The sequence below is a fragment of the Pecten maximus genome, chromosome 3 (assembly GCF_902652985.1).
Source record: "Pecten maximus chromosome 3, xPecMax1.1, whole genome shotgun sequence".
Taxonomy (NCBI): Eukaryota; Metazoa; Mollusca; class Bivalvia; order Pectinida; family Pectinidae; genus Pecten; species Pecten maximus.
Window position 1 is genome coordinate 27,212,112 of NC_047017.1, and position 25,517 is coordinate 27,237,628.

Sequence of the window (25,517 nt, forward strand, 5' to 3'; positions counted from 1 at the left end):
TAACTATCTACACAGTGTAAGGTAGGTCACCAGTACAGAGATTTAAGTATCTACAGAGAGTACGGCAGGTCATCAGTACAGACATTTAAAACATTGTAGGATTCATTCAGATGTGATATCACACACAAGAACATATTAAGGTAAGATGTACCTGTCGGCTCATCCGGAGCTTGGCTGCCTCGGCTGGGTTGTTAAAGCGGAACATGTTGGTCTTACCCAGCAAGATGTAGTCACCTGAAAGTGGAAATTAATTGCTATACAGGCAAGTGTCCTTGTTAATTTCTGAGCTTCTTAATTATCAAGCAGAGTGTCAACATTTGTTTCAAATCCTGTAATTTTTCACCATTCTAGCATTTGACTTGTTAAAAGATAAACAGTAACAGTTCCTTGTTTTATGATCTAACTCTGAAATGTTGCAGTAAGAAAGGTTACCTCTATAAGACAGAAATAAAATATAACTCGGGATATATAACCTGCAGAACACTAAAGTACATTGGTAGTTAATTTTACCCTGTTTGAGGCGAGTTGGTCCCCGACAATCAATGCCATTGATGGCACAGTTAGCTCTCCTGTTTGGGTGTATGATAACGTTGCCCAGCATGTTCTTGATGAAGCAATGCTCCCTCTGGACAGATGGCCCACTCAGCACTGAAAAATCATAACATCAATTAAAATCCAATCCATACATTAAATACTTCCTTCTTATTACATCAATTGAATTCACCATCCAAAGCAGTCAGACTACTTTCTCACCTATCAATTCTGATCCATAGATGTATGACTACTTTCTCATCAATTAAATTCTCATCCATAGAAGTCTTACTACCTTCTCATCAATTAAATTCTCATCCATAGAATTATGACTATACCTTCTCATCCATAGAAGTCTAACTACCTTCTCATCAATTAAATTCTCACCCATAGCAGTCTGACTATCTTCTCATCAATTAAATTCTCATCCATAGAATTATGACTACCTTTTCATCAATTAAATTATCATCCATAGAAGTATGACTACCTTCTCATCAATTAAATTCTCATCCATAGAAGTCTAACTACGTTCTCATCAATTAAATTCTCATCCACAGCAGTCTGACTACCTTCTGGTCAATTAAATTCTCATCCATAGAAGTCTAACTACGTTCTCATCAATTAAATTCTCATCCATAGCAGTCTGACTACTTTCACATCATTATTCTATTACAAGTATTTATCAATAACTATTTCATTACATCAACTAACTTTATAAATATACCACATCCTACTTCTGTCCTGAGCGTATTTTACTATATAACACTTACCTATATCTTGTTCGCGATCAGCATCCTCCCGTCCCAACAAAGTTTTACCCTCCTGTAATGATCAACAGTAGGTATTCATTTAGGAAACAACTAAGGGACATAACTCTTTTAATCTTGTACTTAAATAACTTAGTGCATGACAATTTTGTGAAAATAAGCTTGGTATTTTTTTTGAGGGGTTGGGGGGGTGGGGGGTTCCCAGACCAAATGGAAAAATTCACGAATATGGAAGGTATTGGTAAACATCCTAATGTGCCTTCAGGTACAACCAGTCCAGAAAATGTTCTGAATCTATTTAATTGTGCTATGAACAATATAAAACAACAACATTTTCTATGAATGTTTTTCTGTATGAATAGATGCAGACAGTGACTTACCTTGAGGTAGTAGATGGTCACTCCTGTACTGAGAATGTCGTCGTCCATGCCAACTAGGTGAGGCATCTGTGATTCAATCAGAACCCCCATAGAGTTACTCTTACCCCTCAAACCCCGGATACTGAGGTCCGAATCCTGTAAGAAACATCAAACAATGTTAGCATACATTGGAGCCCTCCCCACTTGATTGATGTTACATCCCCCACCGAGACCCTGTTCTAATCCACACTGGAACACCATTCCTTCCCTACCAGATCTCTGTTTCCTCCCCCAGACTTGTCTCCTCCCTACCAGCAATCCTCACCTACCAGATTTCTGTTACCTCCCAACAAGACGCCTGTTCTCTCCCCACCACAATCAACGCCCACCAGATCCCCATTCCCTCCTCACCATACCCCTATTCCCTCCCCACCACAATTCACACCCACCAGATCATTATCCCTCCCCACCAGTGATCCCTGCCCATCAGACCCCTGTTCCTTCCCCACCAGACCTTTGTTTCCTCCCCACCAGAGCCCCATTCCCTCCCCACCAGAACCCTATTCCCTTCTGACCAGCTATCCGAACCCACCATATCCTCATCCCCTTCCCACCATATCCTCATCCCCTCCCCACTAGATCCCCATTCCCTTCCCACCAGAACCTCACCCCCTCCCCACCAGCTATCCCCACCCACCAGATCCTCACTCCCTCCAAACCAGCTATCCCCACCCACCAGATCCTCATCCCCTTCCCACCAGATCCCCACCCCCTCCCCACCAGCTATCCCCACCCACCAGAACCTCATCCTCTTCCCACCAGCTATCCTATCCCCACCCACCAGATCCCCTACCCCTCCCAACCAGCTATCCTATCCCAAACCCACCATATCCTCATCCCCTCCCCTCAGCTATCCCCACCCACCATATCCTCATCCCCTCCCCTCAGCTATCCCCACCCACCATATCCTCATCCCCTCCCTTCAGCTATCCCCACCCACCAGATCCTCATCCCCTCCCCTCCAACTATCCCCACCCACCAGATCCTCACCCCTCCCCACCAGATCCTCCTCCCTCCCCACCAGATCCTCACCCCCTCCCCACCAGATCCTCATCCCTTCCCCTCCAGCTATCCCCACCCACCAGAACCTCACCCCCTCCTCACCATACCCCTGTTCCCTCCCCATCACAATTCACACCCACCAGATCCTCACCCCCTCCCCACCAGATCCTCACCCCTCCCCACCAGATCCTCACCCCCTCCCCACCAGATCCTCATCCCCTCCCCACCAGAACCCTGTTCCTGTCCCCACCAGCTATCCCCACCCACCAGATCCTCACCCCCTCCCCACCAGATCCTCACCCCTCCCCACCAGATCCTCACCCCCTCCCCACCAGAACCCTGTTCCTGTCCCCAACTTACCCTGATGGCCTCATGAGCTTCCCTCCATTTATCTATCCATGTCTGTGTGAGCTTGTCAACCTGTTTGATTAGTAATAAGTATATCATACTTACAACAATGATATTGCCTCTAAACAATTGATAAATTAAAACTAGTCCTAATATATAATCAATGGACTATCCCTACACTACAGCTTAATATATAGAGTATATAAATATATATCACACTTTGAGATGTACTTCTTACACTTTGAACATGACTACACATATTTAAAATGTGAATATATATATCAGATATAAAGTGCTTAGTTATTATTCTATCTAAAGCTAGCATATACACTGTAATATCGATGAGTCTGTATCTTGGCTGGAGTTGTTCCCCTTCCTACACGTTAGATGGAGATTATATCGTAAACATGTCAGGTCAAACAAGGTTTTCTGGTGATATAGGTGTATCACCATAAAATTATCTATTTTTACTTTTCAGTCTTATCAAACCTCTAGCTATGCCCACTGGTCAGAGAGAAATCTATAATATCACAAAAACTTTAAACCTTGCAACAAAACTTTTAATCATATGAAATAAAAAGGGCTTCAATGTGTGAAAAAAGATAAAGTAAGATTTCCAACTGACCATGTTTTCATTTTCTTGGAGTTTTTCTGCCAGTACAGAATTGGAATCAGGAAGTTGTAGGAATGAGTCACCCTGAAATTGAAGGTACACACATGAGGTGGCAAATACAGAGGTGATGACCACTACCCTGTCATGAACCGTGACATCTAACTCAAAGCAACATGCAAGCAAATCTGTCTAAGCATGCACACCTAGTATGTCTAGCAGCAAAGCATGCACAATATAATATGTCATCTCTTTAGAGATCAAAGAGGCAGCTTGCAAATGAACAGAAATTAAACTATAGAAGTATTCCTGTAAGATTTATTTTATCTTGTCAGATTAGAGTTCGGGACCAGATAGAAGAAATCAGATGAGCCAGAAACAGTTGATAGCTGTTGTAATACTTAAACAGACTTAACTGTATTTTAGAGAAATTGACTTCCATAACATTTCAACAAAAACTCTATTGTCTGAATTGATATTCTATCTAACTGCATATCATCTAAAAATATTTGTACTACAATGTAGTTGTGTTCGATCCAAAGATGTGTAGTACCATATAAATGCCATTATAGTCTCATTCATAGACAAAGGTTTATTGATGAAATGTATTGGCTTGATTGTCAGATCATGTGACCACCACATACTCAGGTCCGACTGTCGTTTGATCACTGTCCATATACATATATGTATAGGTATTGGGTTCAGACAAGGTAATTTACACACTCTGTGCATGCAAATAAAACATTTTTTACCTGTAATGATCAATTTATTTGTAATTTCATACCTGGCCTCTTTAACACAACAGGTGCAAATTGTTTGTATACTTGTATTACACAGGTGAGTAAACACGAACAAACACCTGTAAAAGGTAGTTGATGACGAAACATGTTCCACAGCTAATAAAAATTGTCATCGCCCAAAAAGTCAGACAATAAAACTGATATACACCTCTCAATGAATATTTAAACAAAATCCCAATAAATGGTTCAATATCAGGGTAGCAAAAATCGAATCAGTTTCTTTACAGGAAAAGGGAGAAGCTTATCACAGACGTCAATGTATGTATGTCAGCAAACCAAAGCACTACATGTATAAGTGTTGGGCGGGTACAGGCTGATGACTTTGATGATCAGCAAGGTTTACAAACCAACTTGTAAATAATGATAATTCATATTTCAACAATAAACTATCAGGAAAATCATAATATAAAAATAAACTTCTGAATGTATGATACAGATCAAATATTGAATATTATTGGAAATATTGTAACCTAAAAATATCTTCTATAATACAGATCAAATATTTAATATTATCGGAAATATTGTAATGCCAAATATCTTCAGTAATACAGATCAAATATTCATTATTATCAGTGATATCCTAATATAAAAATATCTTTTATAAAAAAAATCCAATAATACCATATAGCTATGAAATTGTAAAATTTCTCAAATAAACATAATAATTATAAAATTACAAATGGTGAGTAAAATGATATGAAAATGAAAGTAGATTTGTGAACCGTAACATAAAATAATGAATAGAGGACATTCCTGAGTCTAATGCATAACACAAAGCATCTGTGTAACTAACTTTAGCCATTACCAATCCTGTCAGATTACGAAATATTATGGATCCCGTTATAGAGAATACTAGAGACCAGTTAGAATGTGGGATGCTATGTACTAACAAATCTCCCAGTATTAGAGAATTATATTAGTAGAATCCAGTTAGAATGTGGACTGTTTTGTAATGATTAATTCCCTTAGTATCAGAATCCAGGTTTGAATGTAGAATTTTACATACAGAGGAATAGTCATTAAGTAAAATCTTAGAAGGGAGAACTAGAATCCTAGGAGGGAGGGAGAGAGGGAGAGAGAGACAGAGAGACAGAGAGAGAGACAGAGGAGAGAGAGAGAGAGAGAGAGAGAGAGAGAGACAGAGACAGAGGAGAGAGAGACAGAGACAGAGACAGAGACAGAGGAGAGAGAGACAGAGACAGAGACAGAGGAGAGAGAGACAGAGACAGAGACAGAGGAGAGAGAGACAGAGACAGAGACAGAGACAGAGGAGAGAGAGACAGAGAGAGAGGAGAGAGAGACAGAGAGAGAGGAGAGAGAGGAGAGAGAATTGCGTGACAGAGAAATAAGTAATATGCATTCTCCAAGGTAATGCCCTCAACAATAGAAATATTTCTTATGTAAGTATCATTTACATTTGCTAGCTAAAAAGTCATATTTGACAAAAATATCAATTATCTATTAAACTGTCTGTCTAAATTTGAAAACAACAGTGTGGATCCTATTTTCTCTTTTTTTTTTCTTTTTTTTTCATAAAATACTAGTATTTGTTCAATGATGATAAGGACAGAGACCAAGGCAGTATTTGACAGAACTGTGCTACCAATGACAAAGGTCATTTACCACACTGTATAGTATATAATCCCTTTAACTTTTCAGTACAAACCACAAACCAAACATCACAACAAAATAGACATGTTCAATGCTAAAAAACAGCTCTATAATTGCACCCATCAATTTTATGGGTGATACCGTTTAAACGCTCAAAGAAAACCATCCCATGCCAGTATCGTCTCCACAGCTTTCTTATTGTCAAACACAATAATGTTTAACTGTTTTCATTTCTCAATAGAGAATTTATGACAGGAGGTCAAAGCTACCTAGAAATGTAGTGGAATCTTTATAGGCCGTATCCTGTACAGTAAAAGTGATATAAGTGGCCCCTGTGTTAAATAATGTATACCTGGATCATTATTCTTATTGGTGTATTTTACAGATACAATGGTAATTATAATCACTCCATCCTTATGACAGGTAACTATGTTTTCCTGTCAAGGAGAGACTTCATAAGCTTTACATGTAATAATTACTAACATGTTGAATACAAAGCTCCTGAATATAGGATTTTGACATGATTTTTCCCAGGTAAAAAAAGTCTACATGTGGTTTTCTATAAGTGAGCATACTATCTAAAGAATATAGATTAATTAACATTATTTACAAGTAATTCTGCAACCCTTGGTAACTGACACGAAATTCTGTGACCCTTTACAAGAAATTCTGTAACCCTTGGTTGAGATATTTTGTAACCCTTGGTAACTGACAAGAAATTCTGTTACCCTTGGGAAATGATGAGATATTCTGTAACCCTTGGCAACCGAGGAGATATTCTGCAACACTTGCTAACTGACAAGTAATTCTGTAAAGCTTAGTACCTGATAAAATATTCTTTAATAAAGAAAGAAAACATAAATATACTTGATGCGTATATGTACCATGCACCATGCTGGGCGGTGTTAGAGGAGAATACAGATTATAATACCTGATCACTATCCATGTCTATGTCATGCATTTTCTGGATGTTCGGAGGCATGAGGAAAATTATTTCATTGAGTGAGGATCTAGAATTGGCCTGAAAACAATTAATGGAAAGAAAGACATGTACAGCACATACACAAAACAATGATGTGAAATATCAATGATTGTTTACAGGTAACATATCATTAACAGTACGACATGCCAAGTCTTAATACAGGTAACATATCATTAACAAGTACGACATGCCCAATCTTAATACAGGTAACATATCATTAACAGGTATGACATGCCCAGTCTTATCATTAACAGGTACGACGTGCCCAGTCTTAATACAGGTAACATATCATTAACAGGTACGACGTGCCCAGTCTTAATAGAGGTTACATATCATTAACAGGTATGACGTGTCGTCTTAATACAGGTAACATATCATTAACAGGTACGACGTGCCCAGTCATATCATTAACAGGTAGCTATAGGACGTGCCAAGTCTTAATACACGGTAAATGCTGATTAAAACATTCACACTGATACTAACCAAGTCATCAGGCAATTGTAATAAAAAAACATAATTGAAATGAAAAATTGTATCATTACATTGAGTTAGTTGAAAACATGACAGTTATATATACTAGGGTAACCACAGACCTAAATATGATAGGACATGCAGAAATTCCTACTTATTGTCAGGATGATGCAGGAAACTCTAAATGAACTAGCGCTGAACAGCTACAGTAGTCAGACTATTTCTCTAAAAGCCTCAAGATACCACCAATAACAATCGACTAGTAGGCGTATTTCATGTCTATTTTAGAAAAAAAATAAACGGAGGATTTTATTTAAATTCATTTTAACTAAGGGTCATGTTATGTGTCCCATTCACACATTACAGATCTGTCCTACAAAAAAAAAAAGTCGTACACAGCATTTCTCTAGCATAATCATATAATCTACTGCTTAACTCAAAAATTGGAAAAAGACAATTAATTTTAACTTAAACATGAAATTATAGCATATGACTACTCAAGATAATTTTTTTTTTCAAAACATGTTAGAGGATACATGTATTATATTTTGTGTGCAGGACCAGTTTTTATACATTTGCTATGACATACCATGCGAGTTGACACCAACATTTCCCGGAGACGTTCAATCTCCCGTCGCAGGTCCCGGATCAGCGACACATTGGGGTCCTGTACAAAGGAATATTGGAAAAGGTAGATCAATAATACTTTCATTTCTGATTTTCTGTTTAAAGATTTTGTGAAGGTTCTATATATATAACAATTCAGAATATATTTTGAGAAATGACAAATTGGTAAACTCGAAAGGAGAGAAACCTAATCCAGTCAGAACTGTATATATCAAAATATATAGGTTTAATTCCATTATCAGGTACCATCCAACAAAAAGTCCAGTAGGCTTATTTGTAAGCACAGGCTTATTGTCTGTTTAAGCAGGAACAGAGGTAAATGATCAGCAATTTTATTTTGTTTTCTTTTGTTTTAGTTGTATCTATATATATACCAATGATAATGATTAACTAACAACGCATTAAATGATTATGTAAAATTCTGTTTCTATATTTGAAATAATTTTTCAGGAATTTGCGATTATAATTTTTTTATTGAAAGTTTGAATGCAGTACATCTAAATGAAAAATGTCTGTGAATAAGAAAACAGATAAAGAGAACTTTCAAGGACTATTTCATTCAGTAAATATTTCAACATATTTTATTACCTGTAGTATATAAGAATTTAGTTAATGAATCACTGTATAGCTGTGAATTATCCTTATGTAATGTGTGTTTTGACAGATCCATGTACATTGGGATGACAATCGGCCCGGTGTGTATCCACACGGCTGGCATTCTCACCATGGAGCCAAACATTTCAATGCATTACACTCACGCAGGGATGATCACTTAGCTAAGAGGTACTTGAGAGTAAACACCAATAGCTAATATAACAATGTATGAATGCTAAATGTTTTATAATGCCAAAGAAATGTAGAGAATAGACATTACCCAAAATCTAGGTGGTATTACTCGACAGTGTTATGTCAATATATTACTGAACATTCTTGCCAGGATTACCAAATCGAGTTTTGATTCTGTTAGAAGACGGCACTAGTTTTGGCACATGACTCATGTTATATAAAAGGTAATTGAAAGGTAGATAGCATAAAAGTCAGATTTAATCTTAAGCAACATTTAATGTATTATGATGCATTTTTAAACCTCCCAATGCAATCTTGTTAATCTTTTCAATAAAAACAACTTAATTGTTAACAGAATGGATCCCCTGACACAACTAACACTCATTTATCACAAACTCTCATTTCTGTATCTAACTATTTCATCATTTTTCTTTATGATTTAATATCATGTTCTCTTGAAACTTTCGCAAACTGAACATACAAGTCCATGGCCTTGCTCACAACTAGTACATACCTCATTGACTTTGGGTTTGTTGATGATGCTCTTTGCCCGTTGTGCGTATCGGAGAGTACTAAGTGTTTCATTGTAGTACATGCTGGCTGGAGTGATGGCTGAAAAACAGAATATTGAATTATTAACATTTTCTACAATTTATACTGTAACTCTTGGTAACTGACAAGAAATTCTGTAATTTGGAATTGCTTTCTTAGCTGAGATGATCAAGTTTGTATATAGAGTACTTCTCACGTCATTTGTATCGATCAGAAAGAGTGCTTCTTTTGAGTTTTATTAATTTGTTGATCAACTCAAGATCATGACGGTTTTTAATTTTTTTTAATTAATTGATTAATTTCGCACCTTAAATCAAAATGGATTTGAAGCTTTGTTAATTAATTGCTCAACTTGAGATCATGATGGTTTTTTGGAGTTTTGTTAACTTTTATTAACTTACTTGAGATCGTGATGGTTTTTGGAGTTTGTTAATTTGTGTAAACTTACTTAAGATCGTGATGGTTTTTGAAGTTCTGTTAATTATTTTACTTACTTAAGATCGTGATGGTTTGTGAAGTTCTGTTAATTATTTTACTTACTTAAGATCGTGATGGTTTGTGAAGTTCTGTTAATTATTTTACTTACTTAAGATCATGATGGTTTGTGAAGTTCTGTTAATTATTTTACTTACTTGAGATCGTGATGGTTTTTAGAGTTTGTTAACTTTCATTAACTTACTTGAGATCGTGATGGTTTTTGGAGTTTGTTAACTTTCATTAACTTACTTGAGATCGTGATGGTTTTTAGAGTTTGTTAATTTTCATTAACTTACTTGAGATCGTGATGGTTTTTAGAGTTTGTTAACTTTCATTAACTTACTTGAGATCGTGATGGTTTTTCGAGTTTGTTAACTTGTGTAAACTTACTTAAGATCGTGATGGTTTTTGGAGTTTGTTTACTTGTGTAAACTTACTTAAGATCGTGATGGTTTTTGAAGTTTTGTTAATTATTTTACTTACTTGAGATCATGATAGTTTTGGAGTTGCCCCCTAGGCTGTCCTTCAGGAGCCATGTGAGGACAGAATCGCGATATGGAATGTATGGAAGACGTTTTTTTGTTGCTGCCCCATCACCCCCAGGACTACTTTGGATACTGGCCACGGAGGCTCCAAGACTATCGGAACTACAGGACAGGATAGACCGTTCAGCTACAATACAATGTTATATTACATTTAGTATCAGATAAATGTCAGATATCAATGATGCTTAGAGCTTACAGAGCTTTATTGACACTGCTTGGACCTACCATTAGATATCATGGCTATTTGAAACTTATTGAGGTCCTTGACGACATTGCTTGAACCTACCATTAGATATCAAGGCTGTTTAGAGCTTACCGAGAGCCTTGATGACATTGTTATAACCTACCATTAGATATCAAGGCTGTTTAGAGCTTACCGAGAGCCTTGATGACATTGTTACGACCTACCATTAAATATCAAGGCTGTTTAGAGCTTACCGAGAGCCTTGATGACATTGTTATAACCTACCATTACGACCTACCATTAGATATCAAGTCTGTATCAAACTTACCGAGAGCCTTGATGACATTGCCAAGTGTGACCAGAGATTTGTTGATGTTGGAGCCTTCTCGTAGACGGCCTTTGTATCCTGACCAATAGTTGGGGTCAGCTCTCTCACTGAAATTTATACAAGTTTAATCAAGTTACAGCTTTTTTATATTGCATGCAGGTACAGCTCAATCAACTGTGGTTATAAAATATATCGATGAAGGTGCAATCTACTGAACCTAGAATAACATGGTTCACAGTGAAACTTCCACAATATTGTTAAATTTGGCCTCTTCTTATTGGGACTTTATCGACATAACCATCTTTAGATTAACCCCCTAAGGATCTCCATCCACAAACAAAATATTTTCTTCACCAACTATAGTGATACTCAATACTAAAAATTTGTTATTGGTGCTTGGAGTCAACAAAATGTAACTAATATTGTTGTTAGTAAAGGTCGGTTGGCCTACGTTTAAATGATTTAATTCAAAACCTATAAACTCAAATGATAAGACCAGAATAAAGCAATAACATGCCTGTCAGATGGTGGTAAATCTTTTATTTCAATATTGAGTACTCATGGGCAAATACCAAACACCTCAGTTTCAATCACCTAACACATTAAGAAAATCACATTTCTACTGCACACAACGAAAAGTCAGACCCATTACACACTAAAAGTCATCCACAATTCACAATTGATCTGGAGAGCTAATTTCAATTTTGATAAGTAAGCAAACCTCCACCCTCACCTGCTCTAACGATCTACAGGCAACAATAGACAGGTAAGTATTCTACTCAATTTGTTTTTGAGAATAGTTGGGAGAGGGTGACAGAAAAGTATAGACTTTGTCATGGTCACTGGGTATGTGAATCGCTTTACATTACTACAACTTCACCCTCGATTCACATTTTATTAAATGATTATTTGGAAAATAAGAACATTGATCTCAAGCATGTACTCAGATCTATGAGGCAACTTATATCTATACCTATATATATAACTATATATAGACTCACAGAACACACAAAACGTGATGAAGTTTGCTATACCACTGTCCCTTAGTGGCACTTATAACAGATACACAGGACCTTTAATGAAAGGTCGACACAGTGAGAGTTGTAGTTATTTTTTTCTCAGATTTTGCCCTGGAGTGGGAAGAGGAAAATGATTCCAGTGTGAGGACTGACAAACAAGCTATAACCCTTATAGCCATACAATAAATATACTGTAAAGAGAAAGTTCTGGAGGTCAAGGCTTATCCTGGAATGGGAGACAGAAAGAAAAGTATCATCAAATTTAGACCTGTCTATTTTCAGCTTGATTTAAATATAATCAGGAGTGGCAGAACGTGAAGTCCTTGCTTACCTTTAATATTGTACGTCATTATTTGGGTGTTTTGAATACTTGTTTTTTGTCAAATTGTTTTTGTCACTGTTTTGAACAAAATCTGAAGAATGTAAATCTGTGAGGTATTCAGTGTATGTAATAGGTGTGACTATAGACTCCAGGTCTGACCAGGTTCCTGCATGGTTATACAGTCAGCTCCGTTCTGCCTGGCCACCGCCAGTAGGATTGGGCCAAGTCATCGTCAGTGACGCGTACAATAGGATTCTAAATTCTACCATTGTAAAGTAAATAATCCTCACACCTCTAAATGTTATTACAATGACAGATATAATGGGATGTATTTATGAAACAAGTTACGCTTTATATTAACATTGCACTGAGAATGAAACCCATACCATATAGAGCAATCTAGGTCTCGCATAACAAGGGAATTCAGATTTCACGTAGTTGCCATGAGAGCAAGTTTGGTTCCACATAATCTTTTTAACCAAATACTCAATAATTATGTGATGAACTCAAGCGTTAGCCAAGACATTCCAGTCATGTTTGGTTCTTCATAGTTTTGTTGCATTGATATTAAAGCATTTTCAAGACTCCTTTTTCAAACTAATTTTGTTATTATATAAACACAATGATTTGTTATGCAAATCATAACACAACTGCATCACAATATGTATTGTATCATCAGCATAAATATAGTGTCAAATTCCTATACTCAATTACACACATGGGAGACCTCTAAAATTTCGGGAAATAAGATTCTGGGAAACACTGACCTGCCTGCCAAGTCCACCAGGTGAAGTTTACTGACAATTTCATGAGGTAGATCATCTTCTATTTTAGCCTGAAACAAAAAGTCACAAATCAAGTACACCTATTGAATTAAAAACAAGGCATATCTTCAACATTACAAAGTTACTCATAGATTAAAATTGATCAGAAAGGTTCTCCCGACATCTAACCCCTGGAGGTCAAATCCATCAAGTTTGATAAAGATTTGATGTTTTTTTTAACATGTAGTTAAATATTGATAAGATATGAAGTTATCGGCAGATACATCTTTACATTGGTATAACTACCTACATGTTTTATTTGTACAGTTTCTACATCTGTCTCCACAAAGGTTATACTTAATCTAGTCTGTTTAATGTGCAGTAAAAGTTCAGTGTTTTGTACCTATAGCATATAACAATTAGGACTTCTAACCACTTACTCATTCATAAACACTCATTGTTAAAAATGCAATGCTAGAATTTAACAAATCACCATACACGATAATACACTCTAATGAGCAGAAATATGTGTACCTGGATAAATGCTACTTAAGTGATTATCTGCCTCTATTAAAATACACAGTCAAATGGCCGGTCTGAACTCCATTGTTTAAACAATGTCAAGAGGGCCACCTTATCCACACCCCTTTAGCAAATTCTTAAAATTACTGGTACATACATATCTGTAGTGTTTGTAATACTAAAAATAGTCATAAAACAATTCCAAAATAAACATCACTTCAGGAATAACAGTTTGTTAATCTAATTTGAATGTATACATACTAACATTACATTAACAATAGGAATATATAAATATCTTTATATGATGTCCCTAGGCCCTTACCAATATATACCATATACATATGTTTAATACAATACAATATATTTACTTCTGAAAAGATACAATGTATTAACCCTGTCTGAACCCTAAGATGTATTTATGTCTGAACCTATAAATGTATTTATGTCTGAACCTATAAATGTATTTATGTCTGAACCTATACAATGTATTTACATCTGAACATATACAATGTATTTACATCTGAACATATACAATGTATTAACACCTGAACCTATACAATGTAATTACATCTGAACCTATACAATGTAATTACATCTGAACATATACAATGTAATTATATCTGAACATATACAATGTATTAATGTATGAACCCATAGATATATTTAAGTTTGAACCTATACAATGTATTTTCATCTGAACATACACCAGGTATTTACATCTGAACCTATACAATGTATTTATGTATGAATTTATAAATGTATTTATGCCTGAACCCTTAGAATGTATTTATATCTGATCAGATACAATGTAGTCATGTCTGAACTGATATCTGACATACAAAATTATAGCAATTTACAGATGTTTTACTATAATCAATTTGTATGCAATTTTCCAGCTGGTTTCTTGACACAAAGTTTACACACTCCTAATGCATATAAATGGTTTTTCATTGAAATTACTTCATATTTAATCACATGTAACAATAACCATTTATTGCCCAAAACAAAACTTCCAACATTTCCAAAAACCTAACTTTAACATCATCTTACTTTTTTCAGAAAAAATCATTTGTGTATTTAATGCTGTATTCAGCTGTTCTGAATTATGCTACAAATCAAAAGTAATCTGTAGAGTATGAAATGGATTAATTTTAACATGTTCCCTACAATCAAAGAAATACTCAATCAGACAATTAAAGGGAGAAATCAATACTAAAAGTTATAGAAAACATCCTCAGGAAATGCAGGCAAATGTATACAATGTAATACCATACAACATAATGCCACAGTATAAACGATAATCACTGTTACAGTAACAATATGTACATTATAAGTCCGTTACAACACTCGATCAGTAATCACAAGATTAAAGTCTCAAGATCAACTTCTAACCTAAATCTGTCTGTTTTAGATTATAGCCTGAAGCACTGGCTGACCATGCACTATTTCTAAGTGTTCCTGTACAGCATACATTATACATATTATCCGTAACAGATTTTTAAAAACTGCTGACTTCAGTATGCGATCACCCAAACTTGTATCCTACAGTATTAGTTATATATGTTCGTGATACAATCTGAATATCACAAATGTACTAAGTCATTGAAAATTGTTGTGGTTTCTTGAAATTAACCAATTAAACAATTTGTCAGTTGTAATTAAATCATGCTGGTGAAATAAATTATAAAACAATTGGCGATATATTGGGAGTGCTGCTGATGCTGAGGTTTCATTATGCACCTCCTACACCTATACTATACAGCCTTCATGTGCTGGTGCTACATACCAAGGCTGTGGTACAGTGTAGCTTACCACAACAAAATAGACTGGACATACAGTTGATAAGAAAACATGCATGTCAGTTTACTGTTCTGCAGAAGAGGATCATCTTGGATGGTAAGCTACCCAGTCTGCTTGTACCCAACACTTTACAAAAAGTCTATTTACAACTTAGAAGTTGAACAAGTTTTATGACGATAAATATAAGAACAGTTTTACTATATCACTTACATTTTGTCTATAATTATTCTGCTAGTACAGCCCAATAAAAGTCTGACAATTCACAGTGCAGTTTTCCCTTTTATTATGACAGTAGTTATCTTCTCTAATTAAGATAACATTTCGAGGTTTAGGTACTACAGTACAGCAGCAGTATAACATACCCCTCCCAGCCAGCTAGTGATGGCAGTCAGACAGTCAACATAAGGTAACCTCAAACAGATGGTAGTGTTCAATTCTCAACAGACTGGTGATGTTGGTAAAACTAAAACTATAAACACCATCAAAAGAAATCATCACAACTACCCTCAGCAAGTTGTATATTGAACTTGCATTTGGATAAAAACAACAACAAAACTAAAAACACATCTGAAAACTGTAGAAAATATAAATACACAATTAACTACATTGCCCTAGGTTTATTGACCTTGTGACCTTGACCCCAGTCTTACAACTGAATGATACATATTGTGCGAAACTGATTTGATGACCTTGACTCCAGTCTTGCACCTGAATTATGTATATTTATGAAGTATTGACCAGATGACCTTGACCTCACCCTTAACAAGTGCAATCAATGATTGCGAAAGCTCACCGGCGGCAGCAATCACACTTGCATTCATTTTTTATGTATGTATAAGCATGTCATTTTGAAATTGTACATCACATAATATCGTTCCTAGACCTCTAATGGATGTATAAACCAAATAAGAAGGGTGTGGACTTACAAGCTTTCCTAAACTTACCCAAACAAGAGGCCCATGGGCCTTAACGGTCACCTGAGATTTGAAATATTTCAGTTTATTTAATTGACCCTTTTTGCCCCCCCCCCCCCCCCCCCCCCCCCCTATCAGCCCCTAGGGGTCAGTCAGGGCCAACATATGCATATTATCAAACTTTCATTCCATGCTGAAAATGTTAACCAGAATGAATTCCAATGAATCAAAACAAATCAGTCAAAAATGTGATTTCCCTATATAAACTATAGTAACACAATGGTGACAATGGTTACAAAATTAGAATGAATTCCAATAGAAATAAAACAAATAAAAGTCAAAAATGTTATTTCCCTATAAAAACTTTAGTAAAGTTTAGCCCCACTCCAAGGCAAACTTGAGACCCCAGGGTCCTGAAATTCACAATTTTGGTAAAGAACCTTCAAACCCAGCCATCTATGAAGTGTATTTGATTCCAGCATATCTGAGAGTAGAGAAGAAGATTTTTGAAGTTTTAGTCAATTTGGCCCTTTTTAGCCCCGCCCATCAGCCCCTGGGGGTCAGTCAGGGCCAACATGTGCATGCCATCAAACTGTCATCCCATGCTGACAATGTTTACAAAATTAGAATGAATTCCAATAGAAATAAAATAAATTAAAGTCAAAAATGTGATTTCCCTAAATAAACTATAGTAAAGTTTAGCCCCTCCCCAGGGGCAAACGTGAAACCCCTGGGTCATGAAATTTACAATTTTGGTAAAGCACCTTAAGACCCTTCCATCTATGAAGAGTGTTTGATTCCAGCATATCTGAGAGTAGAGAAGAAGATTTTTGAAGTTTTAGTCAATTTGGTCCTTTTTAGCCCCGCCCATCAGCCCCTGGGGGTCAGTCAGGGCCAACATGTGCATGCCATCAAACTGTCATCCCATGCTGACAATGTTTACAAAATTAGAATGAATTCCAATAGAAATAAAATAAATTAAAGTCAAAAATGTGATTTCCCTATATAAACTATAATAAAGTTTAGCCCCTCCCCAGGGGCAAACGTGAAACCCCTGGGTCATGAAATTTACAATTTTGGTAAAGCACCTTAAGACCCTTCCATCTATGAAGAGTGTTTGATTCCAGCATATCTGAGAGTAGAGAAGAAGATTTTTGAAGTTTTAGTCAATTTGACCCTTTTTGGCCCCGCCCCTCAGGCCCCTGGGGGGTGGGGACCATATAATTTACAATTTTGGTTGACCTTTAGCCATAGAAGCTTCCTGCCAAATTTCATAGAATTTGGTTTGTGGGTTTTGGAGAAGAAGTTGAAAATGTGAATTGTTTACGGACGCACGACGGACGACGGACGACGCACGACGCACGACGACGGACAAAAGGGGATTAGAATAGGTCACTTGAGACTTTGTCTCAGGTGACCTAAAAATCTTTAAAGAGGGTTTTTGTGCCAAAAAAATTAAGTCCACTAATTAGAATACCTCAATTTTTCAACATCAGTTATATTCATAGTGGAAACAAGTGATAATTTTATATCTTTGACCTTACCTGAGTGTATTCTATGGTAAAAACCTTGACCTTACCAAAGTGAATTATATAACAACTTTGACCTTACCTGAGTGAATTATATAACAACTTTGACCTTACCTGGGTGAATTCTATGGTAACAATGGCGTGACTTCTACTGCTATGATCATGCATGTATGTAGATGCAGTCGTTCTATAAGTAAAAAATAAATGATAACCATGAGATTCTAAGGAATAAGTAGCAATTAGACGAACTTTTTGAATGACAACAAATTAGACATTTTACAACTAACATCTTTGTCTGAGGTGAATATAGCATTTTTTAACCTGAGAATTTTTAAATATTAACTTGACCAACAAGGCATTGGCTCATATATCTAGGCAAAAATGCAGCAATATAGTAATTGTTTTGTGAGAAGACCTTTTATATATTTTCATTGAAACAATCTTCAACCGTTCATCACAGTCTCCATGTGTGATATTTATACCACACACCATTGGTCCCTATATTACTGTACCAGTAGTGGCTGAATCCAAGTTCCCTCATAAAATTATACATGTGCTCTTTGCCCTCTCTACTGCAACAACTAGTACCCGCAAAGTCCCTGTTCTCTTATATATGGAATATCTATTACTGTATAAATCGTACCTGTATTCATTTCCCTCCCTACTGAACATATGTACAATGGAATATGTGTTCCTGTATAAACCGTACCAGTATTCGTTGCCCTCCCTACCGAACCTATACCCTAGCTAGAATCCCTGTTCCTGTATAAACTCTACCTGTATTTGTAGGCCTCCCTACTGAACATATACCTACAGTATCCACTTTTCCTATCTATCTACTGTTACAGTCACTACTACTATCTATCTACTGTTACAGTATCCATGACAATACAGTACCCCTACCTACTGTTACAGTATCCATGACAATACAGTACCCCTACCTACTGTTACAGTATCCATGACAATACAGTACCCCTATCTACTGTTACAGTATCCATGACAATACAGTACCCCTACCAACTGTTACAGTATCCATGACAATACAGTACCCCTACCTACTGTTACAGTATCCATGACAATACAGTACCCCTATCTACTGTTACAGTACCAATGACAATACAGTACCCCTATCTACTGTTACAGTATCCATGACAATACAGTACCCATATGCCCTATAAACTGTACCTGTACTCGTTGCCCCTCTCCAGAATAGCCTGGATCTGTTGGTTGTCGTTGATGAAATGGGTTGACAAATCTGAAAATTCCAGCAAAAAAATACATTAAAATATCAGCGATAACATATTTAATTGGTTCAAATTTAAAACAAATAGCATGTTTTTTTAGGATCTGGATTGAATCTTTAAACTTACCCTGAACATATGGTCCATCCTTTGGGTGTTCTCGTACTTTTAAGGTATACTTCTCATTTTTCTTTAATAGTGATGGTCTCAGCAAATCTCGAACTCTCTCATTGTAGATCTCCAGATAACTGGAAAAATTGATCAGACATGAAATAATAGTCATATCTTATTTTCAAGGTTCTTTTAACAAATTTTAACTAGCAATCAGAATACTACTTCTCAACCCTTGACCTACATGACTACCAGGATTTCACTATTTAAAGCCCAGGTTAATTCTTACTTCTGACCAAAGCTTGAATCACACTTATTCCTGATCACCTAGGTTATCTAACTTATTCTTGACCAGTATCTCAAACCTATTCCCAGCTACGATAGTTCTTATTCCTAACATGATGTTACTTTTGCTTATCCGATATATCAGTTCTAACACTTACAGTATTCCTAACCAGGTTCTAACACTTATTCCTGACTAAGGTTCTAACACTTATTCTTGACTAAGGTTCTAACACTTATTCCTGACTAAGGTTCTAACACTTATTCTTGACTAAGGTTCTAACACTTATTCCTGACTAAGGTTCTAACACTTATTCCTGACTAAGGTTCTAACACTTATTCCTGACTAAGGTTCTAACACTTATTCTTGACTAAGGTTCTAACACTTATTCCTGACTAAGGTTCTAACACTTATTCCTGACTAGGTTAAAACACTTATTCCTAGCCAGGCTTTAACACTTATTCCTTTCCAGGTTCTAACACTTATTCCTGACCAGCTAGCAGGTTCTAACACTTATTCCTGACCAGGTTCCAACACTTATTCCTGACCATGTTCTTACACTTATTCCTCACCAGGTTCTAACACTTATTCCTAGCCAGATTCTAACACTTATTCCTAGTCAGCTTCTAACACTTATTCCTAGCCAGGCTTTAACACTTATTCCTTTCCAGGTTCTAACACTTATTCCTGACCACCTAGCAGGTTCTAACACTTATTCCACACCAGGTTCTAACACTTATTCCTCACCAGGTTCTAACACTTATTCCTCACCAGGTTCTAACACTTATTCCTCACCAGGTTCTAACACTTATTCCTCACCAGGTTCTAACACTTATTCCTCACCAGGTTCTAACACTTCTTCCTTACCATGTTCTTACACTTATTCCTTACCATGTTCTAGCACTTATTCCTGACTACAATCTAACACTAATTTCTTAATAGGTTCTAACACTTATTCATCACCAGTTTCTTACACTTATTCCTGACCAGGTTCCAATACTTATTCCTCACCAGGTTCCAACACTTATTCCTCACCAGGTTCTAACACTTATTCCTCATCATGCTTTTACACTTATTCCTCACCAGGTTCTAACACTTATTTCTGACTAGGTTCTAACACTTATTCCTAGCCAGGTTCTAACACTTATTCCTCACCAGGTTCTAACACTTATTCCTTACCAGGTTCTAACACTTATTCCACACCAGGTTATAACACTTATTCTGACCAGGTTCTACCACTGATTCTGAGCTAGGTTCTAACACCTTTTCCTGATAAGAGTCTCACCTGATCTTCACATGGAATGATAAGTTGTCTTGGTCCACAAAGTTATCCACATGACTGAACAGCCCCTGAAACACACACAGATATATAATTAAATCTACAAACGATTGCCTGAATTGTTGCGATTGTGGGCTGACGGGTAGGTACAATTGTTGTGATTGTGGGTTGACAGGTAGGTACGATTGTTGTGATTGTGGGCTGACAGGTAGGTACAATTGTTGTGATTGTGGACCAACAGGTAGGTACAATAGGTGTGATTGTGGACCAAAAGGTAGGTACAGCTGTTGTGACTGTGGACCAAAAGGTATATGTACAATTGTTGTGATTTGGGGCAATAGGTAGGTACAACTGTTGTGATTGTGGGGCAAAGGGTAGGTACAATTGTTGTGATTGTGGGGCAACAGGTTGGTACAATTGTTGTAACTTTGGGTTGACAGGTAGGTACAATTGTTGAGATTATGGGGCAACAGGTAGGTACAATTGATGTGATTGTGGGGCAAAAGGTAGTTACAATTGTTGTGATTTTGGGGCAACAGGTAGGTACAATTGTTGTGATTATGGCCTGACAGGTAGGTAGGTACAATTGTTGTGATTGTGGAGCAAACGTAGGTACAATTGTTGTAATTGTGGACCAACAGGTTGGTACAATTGTTGTAATTGTGGACCAACAGGTTGGTACAATTGTTGTGATTGTGGATCAAAAGGTAGGTATAACTTGTGATTTTGGGCAAAAGGTAGGTACAATTGTTGTGATTATGGCCTGACAGGTAGGTACAATTGTTGTGGTGTAGTTATACATTATAACATCATATTTATATATAACATTATATTTATACTGGGAATGGATTACAATGAAATCTTTCCACTAACAAAGGTATGATCAGAGGCCTAGTTAGTTGTCTCCTGTAGTACTGATGGTCAACCACAAACAACATTTAATTATATATGACTTAAACATCTATAAACAGTTGTGATTTCTTCTAAACATAAACATTATTTCCAAATATGTAAAATATGGACATTAGTTAAACATCTAAATATGCCTAAACAATAAACCTGCTACAGACCATGTACAGGTCAGTGCGTATAACGAACTACTAACACACCTTCCCAGGGGTCTGTACAGGTCAGTGCTATAACTAACTACTAACACACCTTCCCCAGGGGTCTGATAGACAGGGCAAAAGCAGAGACAGGTTTTATTAACCAAACCAGATTTGGACACTAATCCTGCCACTTCATTACTTTATCAGGTAATAAACTGACCGACACATGGAACTGACCACCACATAGGAGGCTGAATCAGACTTCTAACATAAAACGGAATCCCACTCTATAATCTCACACATCCGATAAGCTTTACAAACAATTGACCTAAAATTTGACTGAACTTCACCACAATCTGCCATCATGGTATCACTTAAGATAAAGAAATCCCACCCATTGTTAGAGTTGTCTGTTTATTGGGGCTATGAGACTTTAGTAACATTATTTCTGTATGCTCCCCTGCTGAGGGAGTTCTACTGATATTGTCCACACTTAATTACTTGGCGGTATTGTTTGAAAATTCATTCATCTACATCTGACAAGTGAATATTTAAACAACATCAAACCTGAGAGGGAATTCACAGGATGGAGATTTGTTAAATAAATATGGTTATATATATAATCGCTATATGGGATGGCCTTTCCTCATATACACCTGTAGTCCAGTACGTCACCTTTGGGAAAGGTGAGGTAGTAATATTCTTCTATACACCGTCCCAGTAAATACAGAGCTGGAGACAATATAGATCTGGGCATGTAGTGACCAAGAAAAAAATATTATAGCCTTCATAATCAAGAGTGGAAAGGTAATTTAAAAGGTCACCCAATAAAAAGGCTCTGTAATCGACTTTATTTTAATTTTTCACATATGTGTACATTTAGATGGTATACCTGAGTTTTCTGTGCTCGGTTGATTGTTTTAATTTTAGCTTCAGACAAGAACTGTCTCAGCGATAGCTCACCTATTCATTAGGCACATATCAGTACCATATGCCATCCTAGCAGAAAATCTTGACCTGTCTACAGTGACCTTTTTCTGCCTCCCCTAAGGTGGCCTTTATAGACAGGTTTGATTGTACATGCAGCAAACTTTATAACAAAGCAATATAGTTAAACTCGAAAATACATAAAATATAATCAAGTTTTCAAAAAACAAGAACAAAAACTTTTAATATTTCATTCTGCTTAAAGAATCATACTACCAAATCCCACCCTTATACCAGATACATGTATCAGCATCGATGTACTCACATTAAATTATAGATGAGAGCATTTCAATATTTCCAGCAAAACTTTTACCAATGCAAAGATCAGGGCGGATACCATGTAAGCCTCTCTATAGAAGAGGTTGGTATTTTTTTTTTTTTATCTAATCAGCTGCAATATCTGGTGATTCCAGCATTGAACATACCTGGCAGTACGTGATACCAGTATTTTACAGTCTGAACAGATATTACCATTAAATATCAGGGCGATACCAGTATTTTACATCATTTGGCCATTAAATATCAGAGGAACCTGTTGGGTGGGTATGCTGGCAACTATGTATGGCTAAATTTACATATTAAATATTTTTAAAAAAAGTCTGAAGCCTGCAAAACTGTTGAGTATCTAAAACGAGGAAAAATTGCGTTAGACAGAGAACATTGGTCATATAGCTATTGGCCTGATGTGACCTCTAACCATAACACTACAGTAATCATGAGCCTCATGTAAAAGTAAATAGTTTATTTTGTTAAACATCAAATACCCCTGTGAATGTTGTAAGTCATAATCATACAAACCAGCAGTCCCTGTGTATACATATTTAGTACCGACTAGAATGTCTGTATACTGGTGTTGCTAACATTCAAAATGGCAAAGTTGGTTCAAGATTTAATTTCAGTTTTGTACAAAAGACAAAAATTTCCGTAAAATCTAGGGCAGGTAAATGTCAATAAAGCTGGTCAAACTGGACCAATGTCCATCAGACCCAAGTATGTATAGGTAGGTAAGTAAAAAATCCATACATTTACATTAACAGGTCACAAACAGCACCTTCCATCTGTTTGCCTGGTTAATTCCTTCAACATAAGTAAACACGGACATGTGACGATGACAGGTCTACCAAATCTGTCTTGTCATCTACAGCTAATATCGGGTGTATAGGTCAACCTTATCTTCACCTATAAACATCAGATATATTTTCACCTTTGTTTATATAATTTATATCATTCTTGCCAACTTTTTGAATTTCCAAAGGGAATATTTTCAAACTTAAGAAAAATACATTCATAGAACTATATATGTTATATACCTTAAAAGCTACACATTAATATTTATAAGCTGCTTGTCTAGGCAAATTGCATTTTTTTTAAATCACAAATAATAAGGAAATTTTAGTGATAATTTATGCATAAATATAGGGAGACAAATTGGGAGCTTCACTCCCACAGCATTAGCTGGAATGTATAAGTATTAATTAGTATATACTGTCATCTTCTGTCAACACCGGTATCATACGTAGGGCATATCTGGATGGATGACTAACACTTACACAATGGTAAAACAGGGCCTTTGTAGTACACACCAAACTTTAGTAAGGACAAATGGTTGCCATGATGCCATTTTCTGAAGTAGTATGTCAAATCAAACATTTAACATCATTTTTTTCATTTTCAAATAGGAAATTTATAGAAATTGGGAAAAAAAAAATTATTTTGCATAAGGACGTGGGCCAAGTTTCAGCCACATAATTATAATGGGTGTAAAAAAACACTGAAACAAAACATTGATTGAATTTCTTAAATTTTGACTTTACGGTATACATTTATAATGCCCTCTCTTCATATCTTAAAGTTGTTAATTATTATAAATTACCATATCTAAAAACCTAACAAACACACTTATTATGTTCCATAACTTAAAAAACAATCTTCAAGTGAATGTTCAATACCTGACATACATGTTATAAGAACAAAATAAGAAGGTTTTTAGTTTCTCGACTATGGCCTCCGGATTGTCCCCGGTAGTTAGGACCCTGTCACCACAAACACTACAACTCCCGGTGTATAATCAGCTACAACACCTTTCCCTATCTACCCACACGAGTTATTGATTACCCTACAAAGCCAAAAATAAAGGTTGCTGATAGTGAAACATGTTCCCAGTTCGATATATCATCTCACCTTGCACACAAACTAAGTAAAATGAAAAGCGAGTGTCGATTGTTGTGCTGTTAGCCTAGAGATTTACTTCTGATGCATATTGTCGGTGGAGATCAGAGGTGCTGGGTAGATATGCCACTACGTTATCATGCTCCTTTGACTCCCTCCCTAGTTTATCTACCGGCAATTTACCTGCCAACTGAGGTGGAAGGAATACACTAGATCCAACAGTGTTTTTATATGTAACACGTTAATTGATCAGTAGGGATCTATAATGCTATGATTGGGAGGATCAAGTAGGAGGAATATACAAGGATCCAGCAGTGTTTTTATTATATGTGACACGTTAATTGATCAGTAATGTTTTTTTATGTAACACATTAATTGATAAGAAGTGTTTATTATGGCTTTCTTGGAAGGATAAGTACAAGCAATGAATATTGATAAAGATGAAAAAAACAAGACATTTTGTTAACAAGAGGCCCATCGGCCTTAAC

General features: G+C 36.3%; 1 protein-coding gene across 1 annotated transcript in view; it reads right to left on the minus strand.

The window, feature by feature from the left end:
• LOC117323766 overlaps positions 1-25,517 on the minus strand; it is a 106,109-nt gene that overhangs the window by 56,812 nt on the left and 23,780 nt on the right. Inside the window, exons 6-21 of the mRNA XM_033879199.1 lie at positions 20,831-20,895; positions 19,281-19,399; positions 19,096-19,165; positions 18,025-18,097; positions 13,149-13,216; positions 11,041-11,147; positions 10,467-10,655; positions 9,469-9,566; positions 8,131-8,208; positions 7,020-7,109; positions 3,693-3,764; positions 3,080-3,139; positions 1,679-1,813; positions 1,302-1,353; positions 511-648; positions 152-234 (exon numbers count right to left, since the gene is read on the minus strand). Coding sequence (XP_033735090.1) covers positions 152-234; positions 511-648; positions 1,302-1,353; positions 1,679-1,813; positions 3,080-3,139; positions 3,693-3,764; positions 7,020-7,109; positions 8,131-8,208; positions 9,469-9,566; positions 10,467-10,655; positions 11,041-11,147; positions 13,149-13,216; positions 18,025-18,097; positions 19,096-19,165; positions 19,281-19,399; positions 20,831-20,895 — 1,497 coding nt within the window. The remainder of the gene's footprint in view (positions 1-151; positions 235-510; positions 649-1,301; positions 1,354-1,678; positions 1,814-3,079; positions 3,140-3,692; positions 3,765-7,019; positions 7,110-8,130; positions 8,209-9,468; positions 9,567-10,466; positions 10,656-11,040; positions 11,148-13,148; positions 13,217-18,024; positions 18,098-19,095; positions 19,166-19,280; positions 19,400-20,830; positions 20,896-25,517) is intronic.